This window comes from Squalius cephalus (genome assembly GCF_949319135.1).
Source record: "Squalius cephalus genome assembly, chromosome: 18".
Classification (NCBI taxonomy): Eukaryota; Metazoa; Chordata; class Actinopteri; order Cypriniformes; family Leuciscidae; genus Squalius; species Squalius cephalus.
In genome coordinates, this window is record NC_137139.1 from 9,169,498 (window position 1) to 9,194,800 (window position 25,303).

The 25,303-nt window shown below is 38.7% G+C and overlaps 1 protein-coding gene across 2 annotated transcripts in view; it reads right to left on the reverse strand.

The window, feature by feature from the left end:
• The window catches only part of LOC307145412 (NACHT, LRR and PYD domains-containing protein 3-like), a 133,347-nt gene that overhangs the window by 78,620 nt on the left and 29,424 nt on the right, over positions 1-25,303 (reverse strand). For both annotated transcript variants that reach the window (XM_079848513.1, XM_079848514.1), the window contains exons 6-9: positions 21,189-21,246; positions 7,329-7,536; positions 5,310-7,059; positions 4,710-4,880 (exon numbers count right to left, since the gene is read on the reverse strand). In XM_079848513.1, coding sequence (XP_079704639.1) covers positions 4,710-4,880; positions 5,310-7,059; positions 7,329-7,536; positions 21,189-21,246 — 2,187 coding nt within the window. The remainder of the gene's footprint in view (positions 1-4,709; positions 4,881-5,309; positions 7,060-7,328; positions 7,537-21,188; positions 21,247-25,303) is intronic.

The following is a 25,303-nucleotide window of genomic DNA, read 5'->3' on the forward strand; positions in this document are numbered from 1 at the left end:
TTACCCAGGTGCCATTTGCTGCTGCTGACAAGTCTCATGCTCTGAGTCTGTCCAATGGCAATTCCATCTTCTGGCCGAGCATGAGTAAAGCAGGAGAGGCCTGGGTAGTGTTGTGCTGGCTAGCTCTGTAATGCATCTAAGTTAGGTTGAGTGCTGTTTGGAATGTGTACCCCTGGACCAGATGTGCACGAATGCTGTTCTTAAGGCTCTGGTTGAACCTTTTGACCTCGCCATTTGCTTGGGGTTGGTAGAGTGCAGCCCAGATATGCTTAATTCCCTTATTGCAAAGGAAAGTGGAGAAGTCTGCAGAGGTGAACTGCAGTCCATTGTCAGTAGGGATGGCACGGGGCATGCCCCAGTGAGCAAACAGGCTGTCCAGTATCTGTGTGATGGTCTGTGATGTGACTGTTCCGGCTGGTATTACCTCAGGCCATATAGAATGGAGATTGTACACGACTACCAGAAAGCGTTGATGATGAGGAACTCTATGGCCATGAATTTCCCATGAATGCCAAGCTGAATGCTCCCATGGGTGAGAATGCTATGGAACAGGTTGTCAAGGGGTTGGAGCTGATAGTCCAGTCTTCACACAGAGGAGCAAGGTTCACAGTCCCTGACCAGCCCTTCAGTGCTGTGGTCAATGTCTGGCCATCAGACCAGGTCGCGGCATCTTTGCTTGAGCTTTAGGATGCCCAAGTGACCCTCATGCACCATTGATAGGACCCATGCATGCAGGCATTATACAGAGGCCCCTGGAGACACAAACATCACCCCAGCAGGACAGTTCATTTCATACTTTAGCAAAAGATGTTAACTCCTCAGGCATCCGTGCTGGCCACCCCGAGCATATATTTGTGTGGAGTGTTGTCAGTGTGGGGTCACACTTGGACTCTCTCTGCAGCTCCTCCAAGGAGACAGACGCTTGCAGAGGTGCCTGGAGCATCTGGATGAGTTCTGGTCTCTTGTCATCACTGCCTGGCAAGGCTGTTGGTGTGGGCGCATCAATGGATCGAGATAAAAGATCAGCAACTGCGTTTTCCCTCCCTGGCATGAAGAGCGTGGTCAGAGCCACATGGTCGTTGTGGAGGATTAAACGATGACCATAAAGGAAGAGGTACCGTCTTTCATTTCCCCATATACGTACATGCGAGGGCCTCGCATTCCCCGACAAAGTAGCGCTGTTTTGTGGAGGTCAGAGCTCTACTACTGGCCTTTCCACTCCATCCTGTTCCTGTGACAGCACTGCTCCCAGGGCCTGTGCAGAGGCACCACAGGTGATGAAAGTCTGACTGTCAGGGTCGAAGTGGGCTAGGGCATATGGTGTGGTAAGCTGGGACTTCAGTGTCCGGACGGTCTTGAATCCTGAGGCAGGAAACGAAGGTAGTAGGTAGTCATGCCCAGAAACGAGGCTACCTGGGAGGTAGTGGTGGGCTCTGGAATTTTGCGAATTGTCTCGATATTTGACTGAAGAGGGGAAATGCCTCTAGATGTGAGACGGAACCCCACAAGATCTATGGCTGAGGCTGCAAACATGCATTTCTCTCCATTAAACGTAAGATTATGTGCCATGAGAGCACTGGCCACCCTACTGAGATGGTTGTTATGGGTCTGCACATCCGGTGGATGAACTACTACAGTTGGTAGTCAACCAGAATGCCTTTTACCGCCTCTCTAGCCACCGCGGCAAAAATAAACCAGTTGCATTTCAAAGTTCACGAAATGACCGCCAGGTGGCGCAAGGGTCATTTTACAAAACATCAGCAATTGCCGCATTTTGAAATGTAAGTGGGGCTAATGTCAATTAACAGTAAGGATGAAATACTACAACTATGGTAGTACTTATTTTCAAATAAGTCTATACAACAAACATGAAAAATCAAGACAAGAGCTATTGACATTTGCTGTAAAATGCACAAACAAATATTTGGTGGAGTTGTAACTGCATGTTATAAAGTAATAATTTTATTATTAAATAAAAAACGAAAATTAGGTTAATTTTGTTTAAACAAACGATCATTATTTCAACAAAAATGAGACTGATTGAATATGTAAAAAAAAAAATAGCAAGAATAGCAAAAACAAAATGATACAACTTTTTTTTTTTTTTTAAATAGGCATATAAGGCAACAACAGAATTGGTTAAATTAACAAAAGCAAAAATTAAATATGTAAAAGTAAATTTTAAACAGAACAGAACAAACTTTTAGAACTGAAAAATAGAATCAAAAGATAAAAATGTCATATTGTAGACGTCAGTGGGCAATAGAAGCCTATTCCTCGCGGGAGCAGCGCGATAAACAAACAAACAAAAAATACACCAAAAGACCATCATATCTCGCAGTCAGTGAAAATAAATTATGTGCAATGGCACTGATTATTTTTACTATTCTATTGAGGAATGAGATGAATGAAGAGTGCTTCTCTCTTGTGTGAGCGAACACACTGACTGCTGGACAACTGAACTTCTGGGCATTTCTCAGGGAGTAAATTTGTGGTCAAGTGGTAGACAGGGGTTAAAGTGAAAAAAATCCTTAGCCTGAAATGTTTTTGTTTTTGTGTGTGTGTGTGTGTGTGTGTGTGGGGGGGGGGGGGGGGGGGGGGGTGGGGGGGGGGATTCATTGGCACCATTTATTTTCAAGCATGTTAATGGCATATTTTTATGAATGAAGACCAGTATCACTGATATAGCTACTTATGTCTCGATGAAAATGTATTTTTCCAAAATTTGAAACATTAGGCTTAAAAAATATAACAACTTTTAATTTAAGTGAACTTAAAACAATCCTCACTTAAACCCATAATAAATGTCATATTTACCTGTACCTTACCTGGCTAACCGATGTGAATTATATAGAAATTGAATACGTTTATAAAACAGTCCGCACTGCATGAATTATAAATGAAAAATAGATTAATCCTTAAGCGTTGAGCAGTTAGTAATTTTCTCTGTTCCCATTGTTCTTTGGTTAACTTTACTAACGGAGAGAATTGCTGTCACTTTAATACCCGCCGCTGCTGACAGGATCTCATTCTCTACTCTTTACTTCCATTTAAGATTGCATTTAACTCATTTGACTGTTCTTGTGAAGATACTCGACAAAACTGACATTTTGGCATAAATGTGTGTGTTATGGTTCGTTCAAGCGAGAAAGAGAACTCGATGGCGCACTGTCGACTGCGATACTGGCGCGCGTCTTTCTGTGTGTGTGTGTGTTTCAGAGGGACATTCACTGACAGCGCGTTCTCTTTTGTCTTCTCGCGCATTGATAGTTTAAAACATTTGCGTGAAGGAGAGCATGATCATATAACCCAAAGGATGACAGAAAGAACGGACGCTGCAATAAATATTTTAACACGTTAAAGCTGGACAAAAATTAATCGCATGCGTTTACGTTGACAGCACTAACGTTAGGCTACTTGTCATACATTGCTGACAGAAAATGCTGAGTTTTAAAGTGGACTCGTTTTCATGGTAGGCCTACACAGAATGTTTTTTTTTTTTTTTTTGTGTAAGCTACACAGAATATTTAATTAAATATTAAAATTAAATATTTAGCCAAGTCTGAAGTTCCCAAGCAGCAGTGTTAACGTTAGCTCAGTTATCAACAGGTGTAGACAGAAAATATGATTATCCTGACCTGAGCTAATTTACTGAATCAACCAACTCACATCTCCTTTCTTTCTTTTCATCCACGATGACATTAAGTCATCTGTTGTTGTTTCTGGCGTTTCATCGCTGTCTGTGCCGCAACCGCTACTTGCTCATTAGAACATTCAGTGAGCTATTTTACACAGGCTCGGTCCTGCTCCTCCGTGGCAATGACGGCGTGCGGTTAAACATCATAACAAACGAATTTGAGTGGGGGTGGGGGGGACAACGGGATTTTGGAAAGTGTCCCCATAGGAAATTACGCCCGTGGGTAGGACATCATCCCCAAGCTTCATGAACTAGCGCTCCTTTCACCGACAATGCTAACGTGACGTATAAATCTCAATCACACTGTGTTGCCAGGCTCCGCCCTGCTCTGCTTCTGATAGGCTTGTAACGTTAGTAGAGCTGCGTTCCTTTCATATGATTGGTAGGTGAAATCAATTGACTCGAAAATATTAAATCGCATGCAAGTCCCCAATTTTTTTTTTTTTTTTCTTCCTCACGGCCGCACGCCGGAGATCAGGCACGGTGCCGGAATACTTTAAGCCCTGGGTAGAACTACGAACCCACAAACTTTGGTATTAAATTGCAAAAAAAAATTCAATCTTTCAGAAAATGTCAAAAAATAGTTAAAATACACCCCAAGGAGTAGCCTGAACGTTAATGCAGAGTTTTTATATAACCTAAGCAGAAAGAGGACTAGAAAGAGAAGGTTAGTTTTGGGATTGACCTTCCGTTTTGACATTTAGGTCCCTTCGCTTAACTACTGAGTAATACAGTTTCTGTGCTGTTCCCAAGGAAGTTATTACCTGTACAGTGCAGTAGTTCAAGTTTCACATTAACAGTTAACATGTTTTAAGATGCAGTCTTGAAAGCTTCATAAACGGCATCACTGCTTCCATTTACATTTTACATCTTATGAAGAATGTAAAACAATTCTTACAAATTATTAACATCTTTATATTTGATCTCAAAATTAGGCCATAAATACAAAAGTTTTATGTTCATGTTAACTGAGACCAGTAAAACTTAATGTGACTGCTATAAGAAAACTTACTTTAATGTCTCCAGTTTACATTGAGGATTCTTCAGTCCAGTAGAGAGTAGCTTCTGTCCTGAATCTTCAATGTTGTTGTTATTCAGGTTCAGCTCTCTCAGACATGCAGAGGAGCTGAGAGCTGAGGCCAGTGCCAAACAACTTTTTTCTGTGAGACCACAGTCACTCAGGCTAGGAAAAAAAAAAATTCATGCATTCAGTAAAAAATGTAAGCAGTGCAAAATTGTGTAGATTATTTTAAATAACCTATATAACTATACAAAGCAAATCATCCACCAACTGAATCCTTAAATTCATGTGTTCACATTTCACACAAGTATACATGTTTTCTGTGAAACGTGGAGATAAATACCATCTGTTCAATCAAGAGACCATTCATGAAATGCATTTGTAACTGTGAAATGTACAACTTTGAGTTATGCAATACACAATTTTGTTTAGTGTATAGTGCGTTATTTTGTTAATTACATATGTAAAAAAAAAAAAAAAAAACCTGTAGTGCATATTCTCTTTATATTTCTACATTTAGATTTTAATGTCTTCTGTACTCTACCGTGTTTATCTATTGTACTTCATTATACAAAAAAAAGTAACACTCACTCTGCTTTTCTAGATGCTTTCAGTACTGGCAGTAGCTGTAAAAGACATTCCTCTGATTGATCATATTTACTTAGATTAAACTCCTCCAGCTCCTCATCTGAGTTTAGCAACACAAATACCAGAGCTGACCACTGACAAGGAGAGAGGAGAGCTCTAGACAGTCGGCTTGCACCTGTTTTGCTCAGGTATGTCTGGACTTCCTGTACTAATGAATGATCATTCAGTTCATTCAGACAGTGGAACAGATTTATGCATTTCTCTGGAGAGGAATTCTCCCTGATCTTCATCTTAATGTACTCAACTATTTCCTTTTGGCTGGAGGAGATGCTTTCTGTCTGTGGCATCAGGCTTCGTAGAAGAGCCTGACTGGACACCGATGAGAGACCCAGAAGGAATCGGAGGAAAAGATCCAGGTGTCCACTTTCACTCTGTATGGCACGGTTTACTTCACTCTTTAGAAACTCAGTTATTTTTGAGTTGTGCTCTTTGTTCCCAATAAAGGAAATGAACTTGAATAGGGCTGCAAGAAACTCCTGAATGCTCAAGTGTACAAAGCTGTACACCTTCCCCAGGTACAATTCAAAGTCCTCTCTGAAGATCTGAGTGCAAATTCCTGAGTACACAGACGCTTCTCTGACATCAATGCCACACTCTCTCAAATCCTCCTCATAGAAGATCAGGTTCCCTTTTTCTAGTTGTTCAAAAGCTAGCTTTCCTAGTGACAGAATATTATTCTGTGTCAGCTGAAAATCTACTTCACATGTCCCATCATACTTTTCAGTCTTCAGTTTGGTCTGAAAGATCAGGAAGTGAGTGAACATTTGAGTGAGAGTTTTGGGAATCTCTGCACTCTCTGCTTCACCCAACATTCTCTGTAGAACAGTGGCTGAAATCCAGCAGAACACTGGGATGTGACACATAATGTACAGACTTCTTGATGATTTCATGTGTGAGATGATTCTGTTTGCCAGGCTCTGTTCATGAATTTTCTTCTTGAAATAATCATCCTTCTGAAGGTCATTGAACCCTCGTACTTCTGTGACCTGGTCAACATAATCGGAAGGGATCTGATTGGTTGCTGCTGGTCGAGAAGTGATCCAGATGAGAGCAGAAGGAAGCAGATTTCCCTTGATGAGGTTGGTCAGCAGCACGTCCACTGAGGCTGATTCTGTCGCATAAAACAAGTTCTGATTTTTTGCGAAATCTAAAGGAAGTCGACATTCATCCAATCCATCAAATATGAATAAAATCTTGTAATCCTCATAGTCTGTTGGTCTCAGTTCTTTCGTATCTTTGAAAAAAAGATGAAGAAGCTCCATGAGACTGATGTTTGTCGTCTCCATCAAATTGAGCTCTCTGAATGGAAGTGGAAATATGTAGTGAACATCCTGATTATTGTTTCCTACTGCCCAGTCCAGAATAAACTTCTGTACAGAGACTGTTTTTCCAATTCCAGCAACTCCTTTAGTCAGCACAGTTCTGATGGGTTTGTTTTGTCCAGGTGAGGCTTTAAAGATGTCATTACATTTTATTGGTGTTTCCTGTGTGTCTGGTCTCCTGGATGTTTTTTCAATCTGTCTTACCTCATGCTCATTATTGACTTCTCCAATCCCTCCTTCTGTGATGTAGAGCTCTGTGTAGATCTCATTAAGAAGTGTTGAGCTCACTTGATTGGAGATTCCTTCTTTAATTCTCTGAAATTTTTCTTTAAGTCTTGACTTAAGTTTTTGTTGACATACAGGGGCACATTCTGAAAGAGCAAATAGCAATCAACATGTATGTTCTTTTTCACAAATATATAAAACTCAATATAAACTCATTCATACAAATGGAAAATCCTCAGTACAAATATTTCATTAAACAAATATTTCATTAAACAAATATTACATTTCATATGCTTACGATAATTACTGGCAGAACACAAAAATATGTACATAATTGCATGCCTTTTTCCAAATATTAATTTTGTTTTCTTAAGAGACCATTTAATACACTATGCATTTTCGAAAGAGCTCTTACTGGTTTGCAATGTGTTTGCAAGGTCGGTCTGATTCATCTCCCTCAACACGTGCAGTGTGATTTTCAGAATCCCCTCTTTGACTCTGTCCTGAGTTTCACTATCATCCTCCTGCTCTCTCTCAGAGCATGTTGGGTAATCCGGGCTCAGTAACCTCTTGAACCTCTTCAGCTCTTTCTTCATCAGAGAGATGATTTTGGGCTTAAGTTCCTGAAATCAGTGTAATCGGAGTGCATATTCAAAAACATGAATCTCCATTCATTAACAGAGAGACTCAACAAAAGCATCAGTAAACAGTCACAAGTCAGAAGTTCACTAAAGTGTTCAAATGAATAGCCTTCACACCAGGTATTAAAAAACTGTTAGATGAACGGTTAAGAGAGTGTCATTTATATGTATCTCTTAACTGTGTGAATGATACACATTACTAAATAGTAGGATTTAGCCGCGGTCACACTAGACTTTGAGCATGCAAAACTTTTCGCATTCATATGTGTTTGTGGTCAGATGCATTCGGATGCATATGAATGGAAGTCAATAGAACGAAACGTGTAGTGTGACCGCCCCTTTAGGCTTGTTGCTACACCAAATTGTTATAAATTGAACAAAACCCCACAGGTTTCATAAGTCTCATATCACCTCACCAGATGATGAATTAATAAACCAAATTAAATAACAAATTAATAATTAATAAAAAATACAACTAATGAATAGTTCAGCCATGAAACCATTTGAGACTATTTATGTTCCCAGCAGATCGATGTCAAGTAGGCTATTTATTATCATGTCCCTTTATAACCTTGATGCATCAAATTAATGCACTATCGCTGTGCACTATGCAAGTTCTTTCTAGCCCTCCACCTACCCAGTGTAAGGACTGATTTTCCTGCTAAAACAAAACGCACCCTGCAATAAAGCCATAAAATGCACCCTGGACAGCAGATAGCAAAGACAGAGCACAGAACCTTGTCCTGCCCAAACTTATCTCCTTGTCCCTTTGTTTGACTTCAACTCATCCCCCCTCTCCCTCCTCTTCTCCCTCCTCAAGTCACTGAAAGTTAAATTAAGAATGTCTATATATCGCTTATGGTGTATCTTGTGAATGTGTTGTTTTTCCTTTTCATGTTTGGTGTCATTTTAAGGGTCTCAGTGCGATTGGTAAAATGGTCTTAATTTCATTGCAGTCATTGGTTTAATGAAAAAGATTGAGAACTTAGGAGAATCCTGTATCTCCTCTCTGGCTGATATCTCTTTACAATATCTCAAGAAACCAGGTGCTACCCCCCTGGGGTACATGGATTGGCCCAACCAACTCTAAACAACATTTGTATAACCCCTGTTGTTCTGGTCTGGTATTTAAGGCGAGGGAATAGAACACACTTTGGGAATCTTTTACCAGGATCATCCCCCACACAGTAATGCATGTCAGTATTTTCCTGTTGGAAAATCCTGACACATTACTGTGTGTCTTTGTCAGGAGAACATTGCTTACTTTTAGAGTCATCTTTGAGTAAATTATGATGTCATGTATTTTCTGAATTGGCTTTTAATCATTTACTTCTGTAATTGGCATGATACATTTTTACCTGACAAATAAATGTTACATCTTGATTTATTCTGAAGTATTCTGAAATCATTATTTTAATATATTAAGGAGGCTGGTGCTACCGCAAATCTTAGTTAAGGTAGGTCAAACTAAAGGCGCATGTATGAACGGAGCAGTAGGCACGTCATCATGAAGACCTTTTGATTTCTGTCTATCACTGGTTTAGCAAGTTGTATGGAAGTAGCTAAATTAAACTACACTCTCTAGTTCGAGTGAGCAGTAGGCAACCGACTTTAGGGGTATTAGCAAACCCTACATCCTCTGACTGAAATCAGAATTAACTGGTTTGTGTCCGTGAGAAACACGATTTGGCCGACGTGATCTCTAAGCGGCATTCGGGTCCATAATGAATTAATAACTGAAAGTATGGGATACTCAGAGTAATCAAAGATCTAAATTGATACATAATCAATATTTATGATTATTTTCTAATCAGAAATACGATCTAAATTTGATTATCATTTGAAATTGGAGTCAGATTACGCATAGAGCTAAAGTAATACTAAAACTAAGTTCCAATAAATTAAGTGAACTTCACTGGAGCGCTGAAAAGACATACACGCTTTAAACCTTCGCCAGGCCGTTGGATTCCGTCGTTGGGCCAATGGATGGTCCTTACACCAGCATCACCTGCCTAGATCTGCTTCAGTGGGTTTCCGTCTCCCTCCCTAGCAGCAACATGTTCCCTTTTATTTATGTTCTGACCATTAAGCAAAGTGGTCACCAACCTTTTCAAGCCCAAGATCCCTGACCTTGGCCTTAATGAAAGGCAAGATCTACCAATAGAAGAATAGATTGAAAAAGAGATTGTACTTCCAACGTGAGGCCTTTCATTTAGTATTTGAATTGTATTTGAATTAGGCTACATTAAATGCTTTGGTATTTTATAAAGTTTAAAATTCATGCAACCAAGAAAAATATTAATGTAACAACACTGTAACATTTGCAGTGAGCAGATCATATAAAGTTTCATAAAGTTTCAAAAGTGCCATTGTTAAGAGTAAAATGCTTATTCACTAAAACCAATAAAACTTTGTAACAACACTGTAACACTTGCAGTAAGCAGATCATATACCGATACCGGTTGTCAATTTTGTTTTTCATTGTTTAAGCAAATTTATTTGTTGTTTATTTGCTCTATAACAGGCCAAACTGGACTTAAAAAAAACTGTGGCCATTTGCAATTAGATGCAACCAGGGATGTAGTGGAGGCTAAACGCACGTAAACGCCGTTTACGCACCTCCCAAAATTTGGAAATAGCGTTTGCCCACCTCCAAAGTGCGTTTATCCACCTCTACATTGCGTTTATCCACCTCTAAATTGCACGTTATTTGAGCGGACTTTGCTTTTCCAGTGCGTGATCGCCAATCGGTACATGATTCGAGCATTTGGGCCGTTAACGACAGAGCAGAACATGCAGCGCAAACACGGAGCAGAACATTGAGCAGAGAGCGCAGTGCGCCGACACACACACACACGCGCGCGCGAAAACACACGCTCGTGAAGTTACTAAACAATCTGCGCGAGAATGAAACTTGATCGCAGCCGCAACAGGAAATCATTAAAACGATGCAAAAATTTTTTTTTAATTTTTTTTTATTCATTACAGGCAGCTGGTTTAATGTAGGGAGCATGTCGAAACCCAACTGTACAAGATATTCAGAGGGAATCAAGCCTGCACCAGGTTAAAGGGATAGTTCACCCAAAAATGAAAATTCTGTCATCATTTACTCTCCCTCAAGTTGTTCCAAACCTGTATGAGTTTCTTTCTTCTGCTGAACACAAAAGAAGATATTTTGAAGAAAGTCGGTAACCAAACGACTGACGGACTCCATTGACTTCCATAGTAGGAAAAAAAAAAAATACTATGGATGTCAATGGGGACCAGCAACTGTTTAATTACCAACCTTCTTTAAAATATCTTCTTTTGTGTTTAGCAGAAGAAAGGAAATCATACAGGTTTGGAACAACTTGAGGAAGAGTAAATGATGACAGAATTTTCATTTTTGGGTGAACTATCCCTTTAAAGACTTTTCCCTCTACAGGGAAACACTGATCCACATTTTTCTGATAGACCAAACAACTAATCAATTAATTGAGGAAATATTCAACAGATTAATCGACTATGAAAATAATCCCAAGTCCCTAATCATTATGCACAAGTGCATTGCATTGGAAGCCCTGGATATAAGCCTCCCTCTCGATCTCTCTTAAATATTTTTGTTTTCTCTGTTTATTCATTTAGTAAACTTTATAGATTTCAACCATATTATTCCTTTTTGAGTCTCTTTAACAAGAACTTAGATTAATGTATGAATTGAAAAAGTGATTGTGTGACCTATGATGAGGAAACAACCAGTGATACCCTTGGTAGTACCATCAAATGATAGCCTATAGCGATGTCATCAGGACACACATAGACCGGTAGGCAGTGGACCACCTTACCGGGTGACCACGTCGTGGTCCACCAGAATTTATAGTTTACCCACCTCTTTTTTTACAACTACACCACTGGATGCAACCAATGCATTTTAATCACGATCCAAACAAGCAGATGAGCAGTTGTTTTTGCATAATTTCAAGACTCAGAGCAAATACAGAATAGTATGACTTTAGCTTTGTGAAAATATGTTACATAAGACAATTATCTGCACAAAACAAAAACAGACGATCTTAATGAAAATGCAGATTCACTCTCTGACAGCAGGTGGCGCTCATGGAAAAAAAGTGTTTCCCGTTTATGTCCGGTAGACCGGCGCGTCTCTAGAAAAAAGGTAGCACCACAACAATTATTTGCACTCGCAAATGAGCATATGTAATAATTGGCAATATATATCGCCCACCAACATCTCCCAAGCTAGAGTCTGTTCGAAACATCCTAGACACTGTTTCATCGCTTGGTGACTCATCAGAAATTATGCTATTGGGGGACTTCAATTTAAATTGGACTGATCCTTGTACTCTCACGGAACCTAACATGTTCATGTTCAAATTTTACTCAAATTATTAAAGAGCCTACAAGAATCAGTCCAAGTTGCAAATCTCTTCTTGACTGGATACTAGTCACACACCCCAACAGAATAAAATCTGGTGTTCTCTCGGATTGTTTTAGCGACCATTCTATCATATATTGCATTTGGAAAATTTTAACTCCCCATCTTTCTCCTAAATACATTAGGATCCGTGACATGAAATTATTTAACAGTGATTTATTTATAAATGATGTGAGAAGGATAAATTGGAATAGACTTAGCCTAATTCCTGATGTGGAAGCTGCCTGGAATTTCTTTTATACAGAATTTGTGCAAGTCATTGATAAGCATGCCCTATGGACAACTATTAAGGTCAAAGGTCATCATCTACCTTGGGTAAATGGGGATCTTATCAGTCTGTTTAAGCAGAGGGATAGGGCTTGGAATAAACACAAATATACAAAACTTCCTAGTGATTGGGAGGAATACAAACGGCTACGAAACACGTGTACCACCCAAACAAGAAATGCTAAAGCCAATTACTAGAGAAATAGTTTGTCAAATGACTTCAGTAATCCTAAACAATTTTGGAAAAAAATGAATACCTTACTTGGTAAGTCCAACAGTACCACGAGTAACATGACAATCAATAATGAAATTGTTAATGATCCAGCAGTGATCTCCAACGCATTTAGTTTGCATTTCTCCCAAACACCGCAGGTACAGTCATCGCTCTTTCACACAGAGCCGACTGTTAATTCTCAGCCCTGTGATAGTTCTTTCACATTCCGACAGGCTAGCTCAGCTGATGTCCAGCTGGCCATTAGCAAGTTATCCTCTAGCAGTGGACCTGACCCTGACGGCATTGAGGGTAAGTTTATCAAACTTTCTTCACATGTCCTATCCTCTCCATTGGCTGAGCTCTTTAATCTGTCATTTTTAACCTGTGAAGTGCCTCTGGCATGGAAGTGTACCAAAGTCATTCCATTGTATAAAGGAGGGGACACCCAAAACATTAACAATTACAGACCTATCTCAATAATTCATAGTATTGTGAAAATTTTTGAGAATTATCTTCGATCAATTATCTAACTATCTCTCTCATAACAATGTACTATCTCAATGCCAGTCAGGTTTCAGGAAACACTTCTCAACTACCACTGCTCTTTTGAAATTTACAAATGATATTTTTTCTAGTTTTGATAACAATATGTGTACTGGTGCCATCTTCTTAGATCTTACAAAAACATTTGATTTAGTTGATCATTATCTGCTCCTGGATAGATTATATTCAATTGGCCTTTCCCGTTCATCACTTCTTTGGTTTAACTCATATTTCCATCACCGCCACCAGTGTGTGTCCTTCAGGGGCAGTCAGTAGAATTTTACAGGTGTAGATAAAGGCATACCCCAGGGTTCTTCGCTTGGGCCTTTGCTATTTTCCATTTTTATTAATGATTTGCCTATCTGCTGTTCAGGATGTGACATTCATCTTTATGCAGATGATACAATTATATATTGCTCCAAACCAAATATTCCCGACATAAATTATTCTTTACAACTTGACTTTGATTCTGTACTGCAGTGGCTGTCATTTAATAAACTCCTGCTTAATAAATCAAAATCTTACTGAATGCTTTTCCAGAAGAAAGATTGAAATAATCTTAATCTGCATTTTCTGGATTCTTCTCCTCTAGAGCCAACCGAAAAATTTTAATATCTCGGTGTTTGGCTAGAAACTGATCTTTCATTCAAAGCTCATGTACACGCGCTTAACAACAAACTTAGCTTTCATCTTAAAACATTATATCAATCGATAGACTGCTTTAACTTTCAGGTTAGGAGAAGAATAGTCTCTCAGTTGTTGCTACCTATTCTGGACTATGCAGATATTATATATGCTAACACTACTGCCACTTGTCTACACTCTCTTGATGTGGTATACAACAGCCTGTGCCGATTCGTCCTTCGCTGCCCCTATAGGACACATCATTGTGTGATGTATGTAACGCAAAGAAGATGATCAGATTACCAGCTCTCTCTCTATATATATTTAAAATTACTGAAATTACCAACAAACGGACTTTGTTCCTCTGGAACTGTCTACAAGCAACAAATGGTCATTTGGCTCACATGATCGGAATCTTCCTCTGATTAGTCTGGGTCCTAATCAACTTCTTGAAAACCCCATGTACAACACCTCTATTGTCTTAAGATTCGGCCACGTAGACCTAACGGCGCCTCGAATTCAGATAGATCATCACTGCCTAGCGGCAAGCACAGATCCCCCACTACTAAGTCAATAAGAAGCCTTTTGTTTATTACCCGGCAAGCATTCATTGACCAATAAGAGCAATCTCAGAGAACCCCCCGGGGATTTGCTCTGGACATTTATTTACATTTAACCCTGAGTTACACTTCAGAAAACAACAAGACTTTGTTGACCAGATGTGCTGACTGCTAATCTCATTAAAACACCCCGTGAACTCTTCAACTTGCATGAACTCTCCATACGGAGCACATACACACACACACAGAGACTCATCGTATTCAAACCACGTGTAATCAAAAATCAATTTGTAAATGTTTAAAATGTATTTTCTTGAAGTGTGCATGATCCCTTGTCCCAAATATTATGCCTATATAACTTTATTGGTTTGTAATCAATGTGATGTGACTATAATCGTGTATTTGTGTGAAATTATGTCATAGCAGTGCCATTCATGGTATCGTCTTGTTCCAGATATCCCAACGGTCTCGAATGTTTAACGCAACATATCAGAGGATGCATTGTTTTATTAATACCAGTGATATTAATGTTACGAACGAATCTATCGTTCCAATTTCTAAGAGGAAGGGGGGTATAGATCTCGAAACGTCAGGAGGTGTGCCCGATCCGTGGTTAAAGACGGTTGGCCCACGTCCGTGAGAGGGCGTGAGTTTTGGCCCCTTCAAAATATCATGCTTCCCTTCTCTCTCTTATCTTGCTCTTCCTTCTTCGCTCACCGCTCTTCTCTCATCGATCCCGCTGACCTCCTCCTCCTTCTCCACGTGCAGCGCTGCTCCAGATGAACGGGCCTTGCCTTGGCCTCTGGGACACATGGCCCGCACCATGAAAAAGCCTGCCGTCTCTGCAACCAAGATCTGAAACCTCTCCCGTCCCGGGAGACGAACCTAATTTTCGCGGTAACTTAAATTCAAGTAAGCCTTTACATCGTCTTGCGAAACGACCCAGAAGACGAAGCCAGACGCAAACCAGCCAGACACGCGCGCCTCTTCTACAGCCTCACCAGACAGAGCACAGAATTCTGCAAGTAGGCCTATATTGAGTTGATAAAAGCTGTTTTCCGGGTGTCTATCTCTTAGGTCTGTGAATTAAGTTACCCTTCTTCCTCTTCTCTTTTCCTTTTTTTTTTTCTTTCTTTCATTTCATTCTGATCACTTATGTTATTGTTTGGTTATATGTTGTTTGTTTATTGTTTGCATTTTTACGTACGTTTATATTCGTAGCTCATATAATCATAGTTTTGCATTTATTAAAATTCATAAATACTTTTCACTGTCTCCGTGTTTGAAAATCCACCATTCTAAACTCAATGAAACAAAAGATCTTAAGCTACAAGCTCGATATTAGACTACATTCAGTAGTTTTAATTAATAAACTCAGAAGGTTTGATGTCCGTGGCCAGGAGATCAAACTTTCTTGGAGTTTGTAAAGAGATAACCCTTCTTAACTGTGATAATCTCACCTTTATTCGCGGGACGAATAACGATTAGATCAGTTACAGAACCAGTTAATCTCTATAATTGATAAAATAAATGTACATGCGACTTATGAATTATGACCATGAGTCATAATTATTAATATTTCCAAAATTCCCTATATTCTTGAGCTAATTCAAATTTACCCAGAGTCGTATTCGTTACATGTATGAACAGCTGTCCTGGCTTGCACCCTCAGCCAGAAGACAATATCATTGGCTTCAGCTAATTTTTAAATGTATTTACTTTCAATATCCATATTATTTATCGCAATATTTAGTGCCTTACAGTTCACAATATAGCCTTCGTCACAACGAACAGATCTTCTTTACTGTCCCTAGAGTTAAGAGAGAAATTGGGAAATATGCTTTCTGTGTTAGAGCTCCTTGTGACTGGAACAGCCTTCCTGCATCCATTCGCTCGCTTACGTCTTTTTCTCTGCTCCGAACTGCTTTGTTAACACATCTGGACAATTCCACGCAAAAATGTCACATCCATAACTAAATACCATGGCATTGTGTTGGTGTTATGGATGTGACAGTTTTGCACGGAATTGCCCATCTTCAGAATACTTGTCTATGTTTCTAGCATTTCAGATTTAGCATCGATATGTGTCATGTTATGTATGTGGGTAGTTGATGTGACGTGGCTTTTTCACCGTCACAGAAGATAAAAAATAATTTATTTCACATTTTCATCATTTAGAATACTATAAATGGTTAAACATTTTCTGGTTTTACATGAATTTATTGTTTAAATACCTGAGTTATTTTTTATTTTTTTACAACTTTGAGCCAAATCTCAAAATCGTCCTATGGTGTGACGGTAGACAACATTATTTCATAAATATTAACTTTTATAAATAAAGAAAATAATGTTTAAACAACTTAATGAACACTCCTGGCATAATTGTGCAAGTGTCTATTTCACTAAGTGGCCATCACTTTTCCTATACATACATTTCTAAAAGTGTAGGAATTTAATAAAGTTTGTCATAGAAAAAAAATGTCCTTTGGTGTTATGCAATAACCTGATATTAAAGGACAAGTTCGGTATTTTACACTTAAAGCCCTGTTTTCAGATCGTTTCTGATGAAATAGAATGGTTAAGATTGAAATTTGGACACATGCTGCTGGCCCGAGAATTTTCGGTTTCTGTGGTAGCACACCCCCCCCCCCCCCCCACCTCCACAATGGTTGCATAGGTGCACTGGAACAATCCTTCCTAAAACGCATTAAACTTTCGTTTACAAAGACGTGAAACTCACCGAGTGGTCAGGGGTGTTCACTGATATGCTCACACAAAAATCGCTGCAAAAGATGCTTTCCAATAGGTTTTATCGTAGTTTTTGTCCAACTCCACTGACTTGTATTGGATGTGCTGTGAGGTACGGTATTACTCCGCCGCCGGAAACGGAAATGGGGTTGTTTGTATTCTTTCTGTAGTCGTATGCAGTCGCGGTATCGTAGGCTACCCTATCCAAACTACTTCTTCTGTGTATTCAATGAAATGCCAGTGATTTGCTTGCAATTGGCAAAGGTGCATTATCGCCACCAACTGGACTGGAGTGTCTATTATTCAAGCTCTCAACGGAAGAATGTACGGGTGTGAGGCGTTTGGAAAAATAGGTCCACAGTTTTTCCCACGAATGATAAAACACCTGTTGGACAGCATCTTCTGCAGCATTTTTTGTGTGAGCATATCAGTGAACACCCCTGACCACTCGGTGAGTTTCACGTCTTTGTAAACGAAAGTTTAATGCGTTTTAGGAAGGATTGTTCCAGTGCACCTATGCAGCCATTGTGGAGGTGGGGGGGTGCTACCACAGAAACCGAAAATTCTTGGGCCAGCAGCATGTGTCCAAATTTCAATCTTAACCGTTCTATTTCATCAGAAACGATCTGAAAACAGGGCTTTAAGTGTAAAATACCGAACTTGTCCTTTAAGTTTTAATGTGACCCCGCCCACGGAGAGCGTGCACTATTCAGACGCAAATGATCTGAGGCAATCCATGCAAACGTGTCAACGCCCACATCAGCTGGATAAAACACCGCAAGTTTAATCAGACTCGTACACTTTATGTCGTCTTGCTTCGCTGTGAGGAATAATCCTTCGTTTCACAGTTTCACATCGAGGAGTAAGGGATCCAGCTATTCAGAGGACTGTGAATAGTAAGTTTTTTATTCTTAAGTGCTTTGTTCTAATCGCGATATGCAATAGTGTCGGTAAACTGCAAAAGGACTGTTTAAATATGAATCGCGTGTCTGTGTGTGAATGAATGAACGGCTACAGCTGTAAACAACAGCGCACACTTGCACTTACATTAGTAAACATGTTATTTTTACATGAACACATCTACTAGTTTAGCTTTTACCATACTATATTGCTATACTGAGATGAGTAAAAATCGACTGAAATATGTTTAAATAAAATGTCTTTGTATAAGCAACGTATTAAACTGCAAATTAACATTTATATGCAAATATTCCTGCTCATATGTTAAATATATAGTATGTGATGTTTTGTTAAAAATAAAGTAGGTATATTGAACTATCAACTAAGATGTTATTATAGTGTTTGTTCCAATATTCAAACTAATGAATCCTTAACTTTGAAATACGTATGATAAAATTGATGTATGCTTTTTAAAAAGAAAGATTACACTTGAAATATTGTTAAAATTGTAATTGTTGTTGATTTATATGTGAAAACTGTTTAATAAAATAGCAAAACATATATTTACAAGGTAGATTTAAGCAACATCTTAATAGGTCAATATAAACCTTCTCATTAAATTATTTATTATAGTTTTTTATTAGTGTCACATTTGGGGAGAGGATATATTCCAAAACTTTCTGAAAATACAGTATGAGAATTAACTGCATAGTTACTAGTTATTAGTCCTAGTTACTAGCAATTTGCATGCATACAAAATAAGTCCTCACATTCTTTACTTGTGGTACTCTCAGTGACACACCTAAATGAAAGGCTCATTATGCAGCTCATTATGGGGTCATTGTCTTCTCAGGTATGAATCACGCCCACACGCATATTGCCTTTCCAAACAAAATGTGTCTTACAAAGTTTAAATCAATGTATTGTTTTATGTGAATGATTAGGCAGGATGATTTTCAGATCATTTTGAAGAAAAAACTCTAAGTGACAACACCCATTATTCAAAAGTCTTGTGGGCACATATTTAGTATGTGTTTTGTGGCCCTATTTCAGAAACTTTAATTTTTAGTTTTTTCAATAACCATGCATAAACATTATTCTCTCAAAAATACAAACATGTACATACATGTTGCTCACATATTATGGTAGCCCTGTTTGTGCTAAATAGAGTGTAATTACACCTTTGCCATTAATATGTTTATGAGCAACTGAAAAAAGCACGAATTGGCATATAAAAATGGATTAGCTCAAATATAATATTATATTTTGGAGGACTTTACCTATGTCTATGGCAGGAAAGATCAACGCAATCAAAATGGTGACCCTCCCTCGATTTTTATATTTATTTTCTTCCATTCCAGTTCTGATACCCGTCAAGCTATTTGCAAAATTAGAGTCTATTATTATTTCATTTATATGGAATTATAAAGCTGTCAGAAAATCCCAAAAACATCTGTGTAAGCCAAAAGCAAAAGGAGGATTTAGTCTTCCCCACTTCATATGTTACTATTGGGCTGCTAATTTACAGTTCCTTTCCTGGTGGAGACAAACTCCAGAGAATATTGGGGAGATACCGGAAAGGGTCTGGTTAGAAAGAACCTTGTGTAGGAAAACATCTTTAGAAGCTTTGTTGAATAGTCCAGTAAAAATTGAATCAAGGTCTTATAATGAGAATGGAATAATAAATAATTCCTTTAAAATATGGAAGTGGATTAAATCATTTTTGGATCTTCCACATATATATTTGGACAGCCCAATTTGTAAAAACCATTCCTTCACTCCAGGCTTACATGACAAGGTTTTCTCCCAATGGACAAAAGGGTTTAATTTCCATAAGGGACTTGTTTATTGATAATAATTTTGGTTAATTTACTCAATTTAAATTAAAATATTATCTACAGATTTGTTTCCGGTATTTACAAATTAGGGATTTTACAAGGAAACATTTCATAGGCTTTGAAAACATATCAATACATCAAATTCTTGAAACTATAAGTAATCGTAGTTCAGTGGAACAAGGTGCTGTTTTTTATGCTCTATTACTAGACAAGGTGAACACAAACACTGTTCATATTAAGCAAGAATGGGAGAAGGAACTTGCTATAGGATTGTCTAGTGATTCATGGAAGGATGTATTAATAAAATTCATGAATGTTCTATTAATGCTAGACATGTGATCCAATTTAAAGTTATCCACAATCTTCATTATTCGAGGACCAAACTACATAGGATTTACCTATCCTCTACATGTAACAAATGTAAAATCATAGAAGGTATGTTGTCTCATGCTTTCTGGTCATGTCATAAAATCTGGCCTTTCTGGCAGCATATATTTAAATAAATAAATAAATAAATAAATAAATAAATAAATAAATATTTATCACAGGTCGTTTCATTATGCAAAAATTATTATTTTTTATGATTATCTTAGCAAAAAAAAGCAATTTTACATAAGTGGAAATCTGAGTCGGTGTCCATATTTGAGAGTTGGCTCAGAGACCTAAGTAATGTTTTACCCCTCGAAGAGCTGAGATATAAGTTAGCAAATAGACCCAAGACATATGTAAAAATTTGGAACCCAATAAAATCCTTACTTAATCTTGATTTATAACTTCTTAAAGGCTTAGTGGTCAAGGAAAGGTGTGCGCTGTGTACTTTGACTAGTCTTAGATATTACCTGTTATCTTAACAAGGACCTGTAGTACTTCCGACAATCAGGTTAATAAAGATGGTTACCGCCTTTTGTTTTAGTTCTTGTTAGTATGAAAGTTACTGGGATTATCCTTAGTGATAGAAGTTAAGTGTCATTTGCAATTTTCTTCCATTCATATATTCTTTTTACCCACATATGGTATGAGTATGCAAGTACGTGTGGCCATGCAGGTGTATAAGTATAAATGTGTTTGTATGAGTATATGGGGTGTGTAAATGAATGTAATGCACATATATGTATAATTATGTAGGTATATATAGTTTTCTTTAAATATAGGTGTATATACATTTATGATATGTATACGTATGTATATATTATTAGTATGCATTATCAAAGTAATTTTATTCATTCATTTTTGTTTGTTTTATTTTTCCTCATATGCTTATATATTCATATATTTACTATATTTACGCGGTCAGTCACATACTCATTTAGTTTCTCGGAGTACAATTTGAATGACTTGTACTTATAACATCTACGAATGAGGGCAGGTGGGAGGTTTTGTTTCTGACACTTATAGTAGAACATATTGTGATTGTTATTAATGTTTCCCTGTTTACCAAAAGCTTCAAAAACATTTATAAACATAGAAAAACCCAGTTCCACACAGAAAAACATAAAAATCACTCCTACCTTAAAAATAGAGTCCAACTGCTTCTTTTCAAGGGACTTTGATCCATCCTGTTTGTGACTGATTAGAACATTGGAAATCATTGATCAGAACATTTAAATATTTGTTCAAGCATTTAATACACAACTCTACATCTATGGATACATATGTATTTTTCAGTGTTTCCCAACCCTGTTCATGGAGCACACCAATGGTACACATTATCAAACTCTTCCTGATTAAACACACCTGATTCAACTTATCAGCTCATTAGTAGAACTCCAAGACAAGGGAATCCGTCAAGAATCGCCCCCTATATCATTAAATAAGGGGGGACAGCCATTTGTAGTGATGTCTGAAACCATAGTGGCTGTTATTCAGTGCACTCATTCAATCCCATAATGCACCACAGTAACGAGTGTACAATTGATGCATGCTCAACCAAGCGTGCCGCACAAGCCCTGAAAAGTGAAGCCAAAACATCTCGATCGCCCCCCGGTGACTGGTCCTAGTATAGGTCATAAGCCCCGCCTCCCTGTGTGAGACCAACTAAACAATTAAATTACACATCAAATATCTTTTTTTCCAAAGGTGGTTTCTTTCATTTGCTGTCGTTTTTATCACGCTGATGTAAGTTCAAGTGTCTGTTTCAAAAATAAGTTGGTTTTTAGTTAGTTACGTGATGCTATAAAAACGGTGGTGTAACGTCATGATTGACAGCTGTGATTGACAGGTTCTCTGAGCGAAGTAGTCACTGAAGCACCAACGGACATTTTTTTCGGGATCTTCGGAGGACTGAGGAGATTGTATTTACTTTATTTTAACAAGCCTCTTGTCGTACTGCAATCAATTTTGAAAAAAGTGCACTCAGGGAGAGTGCATTCTGCGAGAGTGAGGGCGGAGCATTGATTTCGCGGCTTTACTTCCTGCTCACTACTGCGCAGGTCTGGTCCCGAAATCGCTACTGCGCAGACTCAAGCCCAAAGATGTCAGCGCCATATCGGGACACTGGCGGCTTTAGTTCTCACCAATGGAAGAGAGTGAAGGGGCGTCGTCCATATTTTTTTACAGTCTATGTGCTCAACGGCTAGAGAATACCGAACGGCACGAGGCCGGTGGCGTAATTGATAATGAGCGACACCTGCGTTGACACACCGGTCTCGTATCTCTCGCAGAGGAGAGGAAGCATAAAAGGGGGAGCGACGGCAGTTGAGATTGAGAGAGGCCAAACCTGGACTATTTTATTTGAAAAATTGCTCTGAAAAATTGCAACCCTTAATACTCAATGGATACCAGGTAAAAATAGTCAATAGTTTTAAATACTTGGGAACATTCATAGATAGTAACTTGAGTTTTGCTGGAAATGTGGATTATGTTTTTAAAAAGGCAATGCAGAGATTGCATCTTATTTGGAGGCTAAAACACTTTGGCGTGAGCAAAAATATTTTAGAGATTGTCTATAAGAATCTTGTATAGAGTATTATGTTTTTTTATATGACTATGTGGTATGGAGTTCTGACTGTTAAATCAAAGCAGAAATTGTCTAGGGTGGTTAATGTAGCTAGCGCAATTGTAGATAAGACACAAAGACAACTGAATGAGATTTATTTATTAAAAGTTAAACAAAAAGCATGGGTTATTATAGAGGATTTTTCTCATCCCTTACATTCTAAATTCCAGTTGTTACCATCAAGGAGACAGTTTAGACAACCTAGGGTGAGTAAAAATGTGTACCAGATGTCATTTGTGCCAACTGCCATTCGAATTTTAAATGTTGAGAAGATATGAATATGAGTAGGGGTGGATATGTAGGCTATGCATAGGTACATGGGAATGTTATTGTTTTATTTTTTATGTATATTTCTATGTTGTGTTGATGTCCTTGTGTGTGGTGTATAGTGAAGCCAAAGACAAATTTCCACTTGTGGACAATAAAGGATCTAAACTAAACTAAACATTTAATGTTTTGTTTTATTGTGTGTGGTGGCAGTCGGCCGTGAGGGACTGCCTTCTTTATGTTTTTGTATTTGTTTATTTATTTGTTATTAAAATATGTTTGAATGTTCGACGGTTCCCGCCTCCTTCCCATAACATTTAGCTTTGTTACACTGGTGCCGAAACCCGGGAAGGAAGAACGCGCTGTCAAAGAGCCCTCGCTGCTGTGGGGAATCCACGATGCCATCAAGCATGGTGAGCAGAGTCCGTCGCCATGGAAGCTCGAGGCGGTGCGCTGGAGTGAGTTGCCGGGGGGACGGTCGGGCTCGCTGCCGACAGCCTGGGTGCTGGAGGGGCGGCTGCTGTCCGTGAGGGAGCGGAGGAGTCGCCGCCGTTTGCCAGAGGCCGGAGCCTGCTGATGTTCGCCATGATGGGGAGAAGCAGGGAACGGGGGACTCTTGCCGTCTGCCCTGAGAGCTGTCTCGGGTATGTGGCGAGCAGGACGAGGCTGAGGGCCGTGGGAGAACGGCACAAGGCCAGTGGTGTGATTGATAATGAGCGACACCTGCGAGACGCGTCGGTCTTGTATCTCTCACGGAGGGGCTGAAGCATAAAAGGGGGAGCGATGACAGTGGAGATCGAGAGAGGCCAGGCCTGGACTATTTTATTTAATGTTTTGTTTTATTATGTGTGGCGGCAGTCGACCGTGAGGGACTGCCGTCTTTACTTTCATTTTTGTATTTGTATTTCGTTCTTGTGATCAGTGATTCTTAAAGCGTGAAGATGTCACACCCTCTGGAGGTGTGTTAGCCAATAAGAAATTGTTCCCTAAGGAGGGAATTTCTTTACGACCCTTTGTTCAAGCAGGCCTTTGAACATGTCATTTGATTGGGTGTTTAACAAAAGAATCTTCAAGATTCTTATAATACTAAGGTGTCACAAAGTTAGCAAAATGTAATGTAAATTAACAAATGGGAGATTAAGATTGGAATTTATAGTGACAAAACATGCTACACATATGATTTTGGTTATGCTGAAACATTAATCCAAAAGAGTTTAAAGGAGTCATAACCTGCAATTTTCACTTTTCCACGAGAATCAATGTATGTTATGATTGCCTTACGATTATACACTGGCCGGGAAGCCGATATTTAAAAGTGAAGCGTTTGTTTACCTCAGGGTAAATAAACCAGCGCGCGTGCACGCGCACTCAAATACGAGATTTTGATTTCAGCCCCGTCTTGACGTCATGACGGGGCAGGATATACCATATATGGACACCGCAAACCTATGCCGCGGGAAGCCCGCCCCTCTCCCCCTCATATTCAGTTCAGTCGAGAAAGATGGAGAAATGAGTACACACCTGAGTTGCTCTGTGGTTGACTGCCACAAACAACATGTAAATGTGTTTTCTCTACCAAAAACGGACCAAACTATCAGGGACCAGTGGATGAAATTCATTTTTAATGACGCTGTCCCAACAACCCTTTCAACTGGCTTATCGTTAGGAGTCTGCGCTAAACATTTCACACAGGAATCATAGCTGCTACACAAATTTGGGGCAATATCAGGCGAAGTTGGCCTCGAAGCTCTGTTTGGAAAAAGGTGCAATTCCAACCATCCGGGTCCGGGTATCGTTCGTTCATTTGTTTTTGCTTTCACATATGAAAACGAGAAAACAGCTCCTTTTTCCATTTTTTCGTTTTTTTAGAAAAACGAAAAAACGAAATTATGACTTGATTTTTGGTTTTCCCGTTCTTGCACGGAAATCAGAAAAAACACTTGATATTCCGATTTCCCCCTGTGGGTGGTGCTAAATCTGAATGGCAGGAAATGCATTCATTATTTTTCAAATTAAGAGTTTACCCATACGGTGACGCATTGCTGCCACATAGGCCTAATGTTACATATTATTTTTCCCCCTCAATTTTTTTCGTAATAACGAGATCTTTTGTCGTTAAAACGACATATTTTCTCGTAATAACGAGATGTTATGTCGTTAAAACGACATGTTTTCTTGGCCTTATAAGGACATGTGTCGTCATGTACAAAATATGCCTTTAAAAATATATTTATATTTTATATTTTTATATTTTATAGGCCTATACGTTTTTTTATATGTTATATATAAGATTTATTTTGTTAATAGGCTTTAATAGGCATTACCTAGAGATATAATTAAACAAAAACACACCTAACAGAA